Here is a 13,061-nt window from a genome sequence, read left to right as displayed (position 1 = left end):
TCTTCAGTTTATTGATGTCAGATTAGGGCCTTGATGAGGTAATTACACAGGTGACAAAATCGTCTCAGTCTTCCTCTTCTGCACTGGCATCATGCAAACGCTAGAGAGTTGCTTTGACCACCTCAAAAGGTGTAGGCATACCTTATCTAACAGCCACACTGTTTCTTGCAAATAGCTACTGGGTGTCTGGTAACGGCAGTGAAACTGTCTGGTTCAAGGATGCCAACATCAAAATAGACGGTAGTCCTTAATCAGCCTGAATTCAAACAGGGAGCTGTCACTGAGCTGACATGTTTGTGTATTCAGAACGTGCACAGGTGTCACCTGGTATCGGTTTCCATGTATTTCTAGAGACAATGACAAAACAGTTGTGTTCCCCGTATTAGTGAACTCAGGCAAGATATTTCTGTGTTGAGATTAAAGCCCATGTTTCTGCACAGGGCCTTGGAAGAACGCTTACAGGAGAAACAGCTGTCTTCTCCAGGGCTGGAGCATCTACTCCTGCAATTAGATGTTGCCCAGAAGAAGGAACAGCACTTACAGTCAGAGGTGACTCATCTTGAGAACAGGTAGCTGACTGTTTAATTCCCCAGGATGCACATTGAAACTTGCATAGTAATATAATACATTGTATTCATCAAGTTAACGAGACCCACTGATTTCTGTAGAGTTATTTAAAATATCAAAGGGCTAAAGAAATCAAATGGTATTCACTTTGAAGTTTAATAGTGAGACTGTTTTGCTAATTGGCTGCTTTTCATTGTATACTGTGGGTGGTTTTTTTTTTACTCTCACTTGCTTAGGCTTAGCACCTTCATTCTTAATGGATTAGGAGTCTTTGTTAGTCAGCTGGTAAGAACCAGATCTAGACCTTCCTCTTGAAATAAGAATTATAAACAAGTTTTCTTCCCTGAATTTGTGGTTCAGAATAATATTTGCCAGGGAAGTTGGTCATCTTATTATGGTAAAGAAACAAGAAACCACTGTATCTACTAGATCAGATTCATCATCATCTTTTGAAATGATTTGGTACACAGACGCAAAGGATCGGTTAGGAACCTCTAGATTAGAGTACGATTTGATATGACGGACGCTGGAGATTGCTTGGAAGATCAAAGTTTCTTCTGACCATGTTCTCCTTGGGGAATTCTAATCTCTAGTTTTACGTTTGGCATCCAGCCTGGTGTCTTCGAATGCAAGGTGCGTACAGCTGAGTGAAGAGCTGGCCAAGAATATCAAAGAGCTGCAGTCAATGGAAGAACACCATAGCGACTCAAAGGCAGAGATTAAAAAGGTAATGTCTCTGTTCCTGGAGAGTGGGAAAGGCACTTTTGGAGTCGGCCGTTCCCACGTGCCACGTGCCTCAGCAGGGACTGCAGTGCACTCTGTTAGCAAAGCTCCAAATGGGATCAAAGGCCAGGAGTGTTGTGGAGGTAGCGGTATGCTGAAGGATGAGGAGCAGACCTGACAAAGGAGGAGTTGAGGATGGTTTTGCAGGTTGCTGTACATCGGTGTGAAGCTTACTTCAGGAGCCTCTTCTAGGCCTGTCATCATGCAGTACTTCTCTGCAGCGTGGAGATGCTCGAATTACTGCTGGAGAGACTGAATGAGCAAAGAGATTCAGGCCTAGAATCCTGACTTTAGTGCTCATGCAGGCTCCATGCTGCATGAAGAGCAGAGTAAAGGAGATAGGACATACTACAGCAGAACGTATCACACTCAGGGAACGAGTTCAGACATATTTTGGTCCTTCATGTGAGTGAGTTTGTTTCAGGCTGGACGTCTAGATGTGTATATATCCAGGGTGTGACAGAGATGAAGCAGCTCATCTGCCATGAGAACCTTGCCCTACAGCTCTGTGCACCCAAGGGAGGCAAGCCCTCTGAAAAGCTTGGCTTTAGTAAGGGTCTAGATCAGGCAGTGTGAGAGCTTTCACTGGAGACCAATTAGGCTAGACATCTTGTGGATTAAAGTGAAAAGTCTCACTTTGAAACTTTCCATGCCGTGTTCTTAATGTACAGAGGTGCAGATTCTGCCAGATGCGTGCTTGCTTACACATGTAAACAAGCACACAATAAATAAATCTAAACGTTAGTTAGAAAGAAAGAGACTTGTTATGATTGTTCTTATTTTATGGACTTGGGAAGCACTGAGGTGACATGCTGATAAATCACCCTATATATGGTATTTACATGGCTAGGCAGAGATCCCCTGGTTCAATTTTTCAGAATGTTTGTGATTCTTGGCAAAATCCTGGGGTTTGGGTAGTTGGTGCTTCTGGCTAACAGAATGGGATATTAGCAACGGAATTATGCTTTCTGTATGTTGTTGTGCCGTTACGACTCTGAATAAATATGTGGTAGGCCTGCCAGAATATTCTGCGCAAGTCTGGTCCTCCATTTCAAAAAAGATTTAAGACAAGATAAGGTATCAAAAAAGATGACCAAAAGGTTGGGGTGGCTTTTATCCAAGGAATAGCTGGACAGAGCAGGACTCATCAAGCTGGAGAAGAGATAATTGAGACTGAATATATTCAAAGTAAAATCATTTGCGTCATGAAGGTGGATAAGGAATGGTTATTCTCTTTCATGGCGCAGAGACTAGTTGTCCTCACATGAAAACAAAGAGGTATATTTTTATCCTGTGTATAGCTAAGCTGTGGAAATTTGCCATGGGTATCTTTGGATGCAACAGCTTAGTGTTGGTTCAAAAGGTTGGACAAATTCATAGAAGAGATGTCTACTCAGGGCTGTTTAAAGAAATTATCTCTGGCTCAGGAAGGCAGAGGGGCAAACTGTAAGGGTATAGAGTGGAAGTACTACTGTGCTTGCCCAGTGTTTACCTCTTGCCTTCGTTATCCGTTATTGGCAACAAAGACAGAACGGTGAACTAAAGGGACTGATTTGATCCATTATGTGTCTTCTGGAGTTCTCCACAGCATGTAACTTGCATCTTGTCTTTGTTGGCAGTTTATGATGTGGAAAAGGCCTGGGATGAGGTGGTTATCAATCAGGAAGGACAAGCATGCACAGGAGGGTTGTTACATAGAGCTTTTTGTTTTCCAGTACTTAGATTTCACATGACCGTATCCAATGCATTTGCTTACTTGCTGACATGTCTTTTAAAATCTCATGGGTGTTGTATGCGTATCTTCCTCCAGCTGAAAGAGCAGCTCTCTCAAGCTGAACAAACTCACAGTAGTGAGTTAGAAGGGATGAAAAAGGAAGTCTCCAAATTAACACAGGAGTTACACCAGCGGGACATTACAATTGCATCAAAAAGTGGCTCCACGTCAGACCTAGAACGCCGGCTGAGAGCAGAGATTGAAAGAGCAGAGAGGAAAGCAGTGGAGCACAGGGTAAAAAATGCGGAAGACTTATACTATCTCTTTAAAGGGTCTGAGGGCTTGCAATACATCTTGTTTTTTAGCTATATTAATAGCTTCCTTCTGTCTTCAGTCTTCAAACAAACACTTTAGAGACCCTCCTAGTGAAATCTTCCTATTTGTGGTGTTCACTGCATCTGTCTCACCTCTTCTTCTTTTCAAACCTGTAACTGTTTGGCACTCTTGCAGATTTCTTTGACACAGCTCTGGTCGAGTAAGCCTGAATGACGGCATCTTTGAAAACCGAAGTAAATGACTCCGCACAGTTACTTTTATGGTCTTTCCTATAGCCTTGCAGGAGTAAGGGCCCAAAACTTCATTTGTAAATTGTAGTTATGCTTGAATTGTGGGTGGAAGATGGCTGTAGGGGGTGGGTGGGGCATGTGTTCTGTGTTTGTGGGTGGGTTTGTGGGTTTTTTTTTTTTTTAAAGCTTTTGTTTGCCTCTCTCTCTCTTCAGGTAATTCTGGTTCAGCTGGAAACCCTGAGGCTGGAAAACCGTCATCTCTCAGAGATGCTGGAGAAAATGGAGTTCAGTATGGTGGAGGTATGTGTTAGGGAGCAGAGATGGAGAGCAGCTAGTGTTGTGGGTCCCCTACCTGGGACCTGTTTCACACATGGTGAGGGGGCATTTAGCAGAGCTGTTGGCTGTGCTCAGCCAGCGGGCTGCAGGCTGGAAGCCTCAGGGTGACGTGCTGGGAAGGAGCTCTCTGCTGGACTTGGCTGGCCACAGCACTCTTAAGGCCAGGTCTTAAAGCACCTCGCCTGGAGGGGAGCAGGGAGACCTGCAGGGCAGAGTGGTGGACTGTGCAGGAACAATACCTTGAAGGTCGTTCGTTTTAGTGCTCGCGGGAAGTAAGAAATTACCAGTTTGCAGTGGTCAGATTGCAGATGACCAGCCTGGATGCCTCACAGTGGGTCAAGGGCTGGATTCGGACAGCTGGAAACCCAATGGGAACATATCATTGGAACTTCTAACCCGTCCGCACTGCGGGAAGGGAAATGCTCATATCTTTTTATTTTGGAGTAGTTGTGAAATATGCCAAGTTCTCGGGAAGCTGCTGCATGGAAGTTTGTGGCCAGTGAGCTGGATAAAAAGCAAAGCTTTCTGGAGGGCTCGTCAGAGACCGAAGTGACCTAAAGATCATTACCTTCTGCTTGAAGTGCCAGGTGCTCTTCTACCTGCCTGACTTACCAAAAGCTTGATAGTGAAGTGCAGAGCAAGAAATCTGTTTACAAACAAAACAAACAAACAAAAAAAAACCCTGCCCCTGTGCACACAGCCCCATGGCCCCTGTGAGCCTACCCTGGAAGGATGTGAGAAGAACAATTCCTGCTACAGATACTGGCAGGGTTCTTCAAATGCATATTTGGAAAGTCCTTAAATACAGCTGTGATGAGAATGAATTAAGCATCTGATTTTAACAGAATAGGCAAAAAAAAAAAAAAAAAAAAAAGTGGGAAAGTCACAGGAGTAGAAACAATGGAAATGGTATCCACCTGGCCTGGTAAGCATAAGAGATGGGGAGAAAAGCAAGTTGATCTGAGTTTACAAAAAGAATAAAAAAACCTCACATTTTTACCAGTGAAAGTTGTTTGAGGCAGACTTAAGTTGCATAACATTTAAAATAGCTCATCAAATTCTGGAAAGGGTTGGAAAGGGCAATTCAAAGTTACAGATTTATTTTTTGCATGGGCATCATATGGGTGAGATGATGTGCTTTGTCTTCTGAGGGCTTCTTAGGCTCTGAAGCTAGGCAACAGCTCGAATGGGTTTGCTGCAGCAAAGAAGCATGATTGTTTGCTTATGGTCACACTACCCCTTGTAAAGGATACTTGGACTGTTGGACAACAGACTGTAAATAAACATGCTTAGATACCGCTGTGTCACTAGAAGTGGTAACCAACCATTTGCCTCCCTATATAGTCTACCATTTCTGTTTTCTGCACCTTTGTGGTATTAGCAGAACATTAATGCTCCTCTCAGGTTAGCCAATAGAGTTACTTATGTGAGTGCTTCTGAAACCGTTCTCTTCATCAGCCCAGTTAGTTTCGTAATTTAAATAGTACTAGACTTTTACATGCTATAACTTAGCAGTTCAGGAAGGGGGCCAGGATGAGACATAGAAACAGTAAGTGGGCAGGGGTGCATATTGTTCATTTGGGTAATTTTAGGGAAAATTTGTCTCAAACAGTATTGAGGAACAGTTCTTTACCCGAATGTGCAGAGGAGCCTTTATTTCCTGCGTCAGTTTTGTTTGCTACGGCAGAGTATTTCTGAAGGGTTATGGGTCATCCCAGAGGAGATGAATGCACAGCCTTTGATAATTATTACCCCAGGCCTTTGCTAATTTGAGGGGACCGGGAAGTGTTCTTGCAAGCAGCTTTGTTGCTAGATCAGGTTCAAGTTAGTTTCTCACTGAGGGTGGTTACTTCTCATTGACAGCAAAGCTGCTGGAACATGTGTTTCTCTGCATCCATGGGAGGTATCTGGTGGCACGTGCTACTTTGGTACCCTCCAGTGAACACACGTTATCTGGAGAGTTGTTCAGACTTGGGCACTTTATTTAGGTGCCACCTGAGTATTCCCAGCTTTGGCTGTGAGGCTTCCCCCTAGTGATATGAGAAAAATCTTAAAATGTAAGCCTGGAAAAGAACTCGAGGTTATCTAGTCCATCTCATTATGCCAGAGACAGGTACATCTGAATTACTCTTGGTCTATATTTTTCTGACTGTTCTTCAAAGCATCTAATGAGGAGGGAGACTTCCTAGGCAAATTAGTGCAGCCCGTCTGGATGTAGAGACAGTAAGACATATATGTCTCTTGACAATTTTGCCAGTTGATATTGGGATTGTAGGAAATGCTTTAAGGAATTGCTTATCAACCTCTGCTCTGGATTTCCCTACGCTGTCTTGCAAAACAGAAGTTTTGACTTTAGCCCTTTGCTTCCTGTTAGGGAAAAGATGTCACCCTAAGAGCTCTCAGAGAAGGCTATGCTGTTGAACTAAATAAATTAAAATTGGAGAACCAGCAATTGCAGAAGGAGCTAGCAGAGAGTAGAGCAAAAGGGCAGCTCTCTACTCAGGTCTGCCAGGATGAACCTGAGATCATTGCTCAGCAGATACCAAGTGAAGAGCCTGAGACCAGGGATGTACAGTACAGGTGAGTGTTGCATGATCCAAGAGTGCTGCCTCCTTATTACGAAAGAGAGCAGAAGGCAGGTGGGTGTGGGTTTCTAATGCCCCGTGCTTTGTGTAGAGCATCTCGTCCCAGCACACGGTGTGTATGGGAGAGCACAAAGGGCTGTTTTGGAACCTCCTTTTGTGCCTTAAATAGTGTGCTAGTGTTTAGTCCCAGCAGTTTTGCGTTCTGCAAAGCCAGCTAGCCTTTGACCGCTGCTATGCTAGATAGAGAAGCAGTGTGCACTGGTTTTGGTGAAGGGATTGGATTTGGCCTTGGTGGCTGTGCTCCTTTCCCTTGCAGTAATAGGATGTGCGACAGATTGTAATTTTTGGTATCTACAGTAGCAGGATGGTGAATGAGAGTTCCCTGGGGACTGGATGTACATTTGGGAGTCCTGTGAAAACAAGAGATAGTTTGGCTTGCCAGGGCTCTTAGTAAACTCTGTTAATTATCTCTGTGTAAGTACTGGCTGAAGTTCAGCTGCCACATGTCAAAGTGTGCTTTCAAACAGTTGTGCTTTCAAACCTACCTTCCAGGACAACTCAGGAAGCACAGCACAAACATGGGGGACAAACAGAGAAAATACATCACAAACCTGACAGGACTATCCAGCATCATCAAGGGGAGCCCCAGAGATGGAAGATTCAGCCTTTGCCTGCTGAAATGGGTGCTGTGACCCCTGAGACGTGTGAACCACCTGCCCAGATCAGCCAGAAGAACTGTGTGGAGTCTCTTGCTTCTGGTGCCCTGCTGGGAGCAGATTCTTTGCTCCTTGTGCTGGATGGGAACAAAGATTTTGCTGATGAAGCATCTAGGCAGTCCATCTCGAGTCTTCAGAGAGAATCTTTGCCTTTGGTAAGCAGTCATATGGAAGCTGAAGGTTGTTTTTCAGTGGCCGATGATACAGCTGGGTTCTCGTCTGGCAAAAAGAACCTGCAGTCTGGCCCCATGGCACGTGTGGTTATAGGTCAAACCTAAAGCGGAGAAAAAACCACTCCTGTATGATTAATCCTTGAATGATGGGAACCATGTGATTATTCTTCAAAACTCTGTGGGGGTAAAGTCTGTCTATTTGGTATAACTGCTAAGCTAATTCTAGAGGTTCAGTATTAGATGGTTCAGGCTGTCCTAGGTTCTCTCTGTACTGGAGCTGTACATCTGTGTCTTCTGTGACCTGCTTCTGTCACTTCAAAATGCTGCTTGGGCTTTTAGGTTGGGTCTGTAGTAGAGGCTCGGATACCAAAATGGTTGTAGAGTGCTGAGTATCTTGACATACAATTTCTGAGGGAATCTCGAGCCTGGTGCTACATGTCTACATTCACTGTTCAATGCATGGGGTGAGTTTGGTTCCTCTGAATGGAACTGCGGTGATGAGCACCCTGCACCAAGAGAGCCACTTGTGCGAGCTGATAGGAAAGCCTGAAATCAGTGGTTCACTCAGCAGAAGTGGAGGTTATTGCCTGAAGAATTGTAACCCAGAGTCTTTCCTAGAAGGAAGTTGAAACCTTTTTTCCTGGTCGTTGCTCATACCTTTTTAATACGGAGAGTTTTGGTGCCTTCTCTGTCCTCTTACTTAGCTGCCGAAGCGCTTGTCCGAGCTGCAGGAAGCTTGGGTTCAATCACTTTTTGCCTGAGAGGTTTAAACCCATATTACCCAGTACCCGTTGGAGTTACCAGGCTGTGGACTGACTTGAGCAGAAAGGGTGAGGGGAGGGGGAATGGAAGACTAAATGTGCTAAATGAGACTGAATGTACGCTAGAGTGTATTATGTACTGAGCCAGGCTGCTAGGCTGTGGTGGTTCAGGAATGGGAGAACACTTCGTATTGGTCCCTGTTCTACACATCTAGATATTAGTAGTCTTTGAAAATGTTCTCCTCTGATTGTGTTATGAACAGTGACACGAGCTATTTTTTATTTTGTGAGGAGCCCAGAGAAGCCTCTAAGGCCGCTACACAGCTAAGCGGAGACTTGTCAGGTTTATAGATCTTGATGAGGTTTACTATCAAAAGTAGATCTTGATCCTTTCAAGGCTATAGTCACTTCTGGGCATGTCCAGAAAACGAATTTTAAGAGCCTGTATGTGTTCTAAATAGAAGCTCTTTAGATTGTGGGGTTGGAACTGAATTGCTAACAGTTCTGCTTCAGGGCCCGAGAAGCTCTAGGACTTGGCCTTTAGTAGAAGGGAATGTGCTACTTTGTCTTCTGTATGGTCCGAGTGGCAGAGATAAGGCTTCTGAGGAAGTGCAGGTTAATATTTCCACTAGTGTTGACTGGGACTCCCTGCTCATAGTCATGCTCCTGCATCTTTAAATCAGTACCCTTAGCATTAAGAGATGAGAGGCCTCATCAGTGGGCAGTAAGGGGATGGAGGAGAATTGCCTGTTTTCAGCAACCTTTTTTTCTACTTCCCTGTGTTCCTGTGGGTTGGTAGAAATCCAGAAAGCCGTGAAACTCCAGAATTTGGAAACAACCAGTTCCATTCTCTCGCCAGGATGCTGAGGCAAGTTTTCTGTAGTGGAAAGCAGCCGCTTAGTAACTTTGTTATTCGCCTGCCAGCCCTCGTGCAGGAAGCTTCTCTTCATCTGCTCTTAGGTTTAATTACAGTATTGTTGTTGTAAGTTCAGAACTGTGCGAGTAGCAGGAATAGCTTTTATCCGCAAGGGAACTTATCTAGGGTAACTTATCGGCCATTGCTAGCTGAAATGAAGTGGCATTCAGTGGGCGGCGATGGGAGTTCAGCGTGTACTTCACACATGGGAGCGTAGCATGAACCTAGTATCTCAAGGAAGAGGAAGTATATAAAAGAAAGCAGAGAGATCCTCCGTGCTAGTCCAGTTTGGTAGTTCTTTCACTTCTTCCTTCCCTGGAACGCATATTCGGAGATAATATTGCGAACTTAGATTTTTATAAACACAAGGAGCAAGGTGTAGACCTTAAGTGAGGCAGGACTAGCACAGCCAGGATAAGGTGACCCGATATGAAAAACATTGGGATTCTGTAGTGATCTGCTCTAGAATGACGCTGTGATTGTATGTCCCTCTCGTTATCCTAAAGGGAGAGACAGGTGTGTGACTTGAAACTCCAGTTCCCCTAAGTAAACAGCCGGTTCCTATTGCTGTCTCTGGGGTCAGAATTCCACCTGTGAAGTGCAACTATTATGTAGGCACACAGGGAATTTGTTTCTATTCTGTTCTAACTCCCCCAGTGCCCTAGAGAGGGGAACTACTGGAGTGGAAGACTTGGGGGGGGGGTAAGATTTTACCCCCTGTAGTTTTGGCAAAGGCAAAGGGAGGCTTACTTTGTTTGTAGGAGACTATTGAGAGGGACATTTAGCAATGATATAAGCATGAGCCCTGAGTGCCTAGTCTGTCCAAATAGGATAGAAATGACACAGCAGCCCTTTGGAAGCGTATATAGTTGCCTGTTTTGCTGATCATTGATGTGCTTGACTGTGAAACTTGAAATGAAAGAATGCCAGATATCTACTTGTATATTGTCATTTGCTTCATGATTTTTCGGAAACAACCGAGGAATCTTACTCTCTTCTCATTGTTGACTGCTATTCTGCAAAGTAGCTGACTGGTGTGATCCAGAGTCGAACTGTCATGCGCAGCTTCTAGTGATGGTTTTACTAGATATGTTCTAATAAAGTTGCTTTTGACAGTCTTGTCCAGTGCTCGCAGGATTTTCCTTCAAGAAGTCTTAATCGCATATTCTTACCCTTTGAAAATGTAAGTGGTTTCAACTAACCGTTATGGATGTAGTAGATCATGAACCTGAAAGTAGCATAGTGCTGATGATGCTTGCATTGCTCCTCGAGCGTGTTGAAACGAAAAGCTTATGGTCTCTATATAGTTTCAGTTCAATCTGCTGTTTCGTCTCTGATGCTGTAATGGCAGAGCATATTTTGAAGTTTCTCGCTGGAGGTGTTTCTTTGCTCAACAGCTCTGTTAATATCTGTTTCTCTTTAGTGCCCCCTGCCTATGGCTTCAGTTGGATCGATAGCTGCAAGATATCTGGAAGAGGAAGAACTGAGATCCCAGCATATCCTGAAACGCCTAGATACTCACATTGAGGAACTGAAGAAAGAGAGTGAAAAGACAGTGAAACAGTTTGGACACCAGGAGTAATTTTTTTTTAAAACGGTCATTGAGTTTGAACGTTGGTTTACTTAAATGATTTCAAAGTGTGAGGGGGCAGGTACTCATGAACCAACTGTCCTTGGAGCTTGACTGAGAGACCTTACCTCCCACTTTGAGCTGAATCGAGAGGATGGATGTTGAGGAAAGGAAACTAGTTTGTTTGCTCTGGTGGAGATTATTAGGGTGGCAGAACTGCAGCTCCACCTTAAATGCTTTAGTTGGCTCATTGTAGGTCAGAAAGCTGCATCAGAGAGGTGTATTTGTGCACTAACTCACAAAGAAATTGTGATATTTTTAGAAGCAAACCCTTACTAATTTTAATGTAAGTATATAAAGTATATTTTATACATGTAAAAGCATTGAAATAAAGCAAAAGGGAAAAAGACCCCCTTTTTCCTACAAAGACACAGAGTAAATCTCTTGTGGCCTATGCTGCCTTCTCATCAGGAACTTTGACGCTTTTTGCATCCTTTTCCTTCAAGAGTAGCTATGCTCAGAGTAGCTATGCTCTTGAGAAGACAAGGTATGTGATTCCACTTCCTTTAGGCCAGCTGTATTTTCCCCAGTTAATGTTTCTTTTAGTACAATTTCTTAATATTTCCTGGTTTGTCTCGCAACTTCTGCCATTTACTGTTTATACAGTATCCAGCTGCTTCATCTTGCTTGCCCATTACATGAAGTACTGCAAAGTACCTGAGAAATGAATGGCTGAATTCTAATTGTGGTCCAAGCTCTTATAAAAGGGGAGTAATTGGAACTGACAGTGAAATGGAGTGGGTGGGGAACTGCACACAGGTGAGATTCATCTGTACACCAGCTGTAATTACAGCTGCTGCATAAGCTGGCATCGACCTGATTTGAATCTAGTCAGTATCTCGGATGCTGTCCCGTGGAGTTGAACTGCTGTCTTAATGTATGTTTGTGACCTGTGTTGGGGTATGTATCCAGCCCTTCCTCAACAAAAGTTGGTAATGAGGGAACTGAACCCATTTCCTACAGACTTGCCTTTCTCCAAGCAGGATTCTGCAGCTGTTCCTATGGCTGTGCCTTTGCAACCTCTGTACAGGCATATCCAGGCATGGAGACGTTCCTTCTCCGAGTGCAAGTTTCATGTTCGCTTCCCTCACCTTCACCTTGTCCTGGAGCAGCTTAGTGCTGACGAGAAGCAGGCATTCAAAAGCAAGATAGGCGTGCAGAAAGCAACCATTAGGTTAGGCAGCCCTGCTCCGTTCGGCAAATTTGGTGATGCCTGTCTGCAAACTGCAGCCTCTGTATCACGCCACAAAAGAGGACTGCACAGTAGTTCTGTGTTCTGGAGTAAAATGTAAATGTAAAATGTGAGACGCTCCTGAATCCTGGCCTCTGCATCAACGAATCCTTTTATTCTGGATTTCTTCTGGGGTTCTCTGAACAAGGATAAGACCTTCAAATGCATTCTAGATTTTCAATGTGTTGAGGCATTTAGCTGCTCACACCTGGGAATAAACTATGGTCATGCATTTTTCAAATAATCAGCATTGGCCTCAGCTTCTGTTGGGAGCTGCCTACCGGTAAGCATTTTTGGAACATCCACCTTAAATATCCAGCACTCAAGTAAGGACTTGTTGGTCGTGAGATGCTTTGACAAAACCTGAAAATCAAGATAGAACAAACGGTTGTTTTCCCTTCCCGTGTGAATCCACAGCTCCACTGAGTGTGCGGTAGTCCAGAGCTCTTACGGGTTCCTTGTGTTCCTCACCTGTGGCAGCAATACCATTTTTCTAATGATACCTTTTGAACATGTGATGTGAACTATTTTATATTTCTTGAAGACTTGTTAAGTTACTGAGAGTTGCATCATGCACTAAGTACTTCAGAAATTTAAAGGACGCTTTGGCTCATTAGTAAAGCTGGCTTCCCAATTCCCTTCTTTGAGGGATATTTGACAGTCTTGTCAGAAGTGAGGAGCAAAGCTGAAAATGATCCATTTGTTCAATTAGCAGCTGTAATCCTACAGTATTTATTGATCTCTAATGCATGTAATAAGCAGCTCCATTCAGGGAGTAAACTAAGGATTTGATCTAAAGTGACTAAAGAGTAAAATTTGCAGCAGGGGAGCTGTTTGTCCAAATTGTAGTTATGATCTCTTTTCCCCTTATCCTGGTGGAAATAGACTATCTTTTTTGTGCTGTTGCAACCTGTTCCATTTTCTTAAAGGTCATGAAAAATATTTGGGTGAGGGTCCAGGAAAATACATGCATTTTAAATGATGAGATTCTAAGAAGTTTTTCTTTCTGAAAAAAATGCATACTTCCTTGTGGGATGACTTCTTTAGGTATTTTTTGTTTGGTTGGTTTTCTTTTGCTTGTGT

General features: G+C 43.7%; 1 protein-coding gene across 16 annotated transcripts in view; it reads left to right on the top strand.

Annotated features, from left to right (window-relative positions):
• CEP63 (centrosomal protein 63) overlaps positions 1-12,982 on the top strand; it is a 37,372-nt gene extending 24,390 nt beyond the window's left edge. For all 16 annotated transcript variants that reach the window (XM_068954887.1, XM_068954893.1, XM_068954886.1 and 13 more), the window contains 7 exons: positions 441-569; positions 1,180-1,294; positions 3,161-3,358; positions 3,844-3,930; positions 6,341-6,546; positions 7,104-7,422; positions 10,541-12,982. In XM_068954887.1, the coding sequence (XP_068810988.1) occupies positions 441-569; positions 1,180-1,294; positions 3,161-3,358; positions 3,844-3,930; positions 6,341-6,546; positions 7,104-7,422; positions 10,541-10,699 (1,213 nt within the window). In that variant the 3' untranslated portion in view covers positions 10,700-12,982. The remainder of the gene's footprint in view (positions 1-440; positions 570-1,179; positions 1,295-3,160; positions 3,359-3,843; positions 3,931-6,340; positions 6,547-7,103; positions 7,423-10,540) is intronic.
• Positions 12,983-13,061: the final 79 nt, after the last annotated feature.

This window comes from Struthio camelus, chromosome 9 (genome assembly GCF_040807025.1).
Source record: "Struthio camelus isolate bStrCam1 chromosome 9, bStrCam1.hap1, whole genome shotgun sequence".
NCBI classification, from domain to species: Eukaryota; Metazoa; Chordata; class Aves; order Struthioniformes; family Struthionidae; genus Struthio; species Struthio camelus.
The sequence above is the reverse complement of the archived record's forward strand: the minus strand, read 5'-3'. Positions and strand labels throughout refer to the sequence as shown.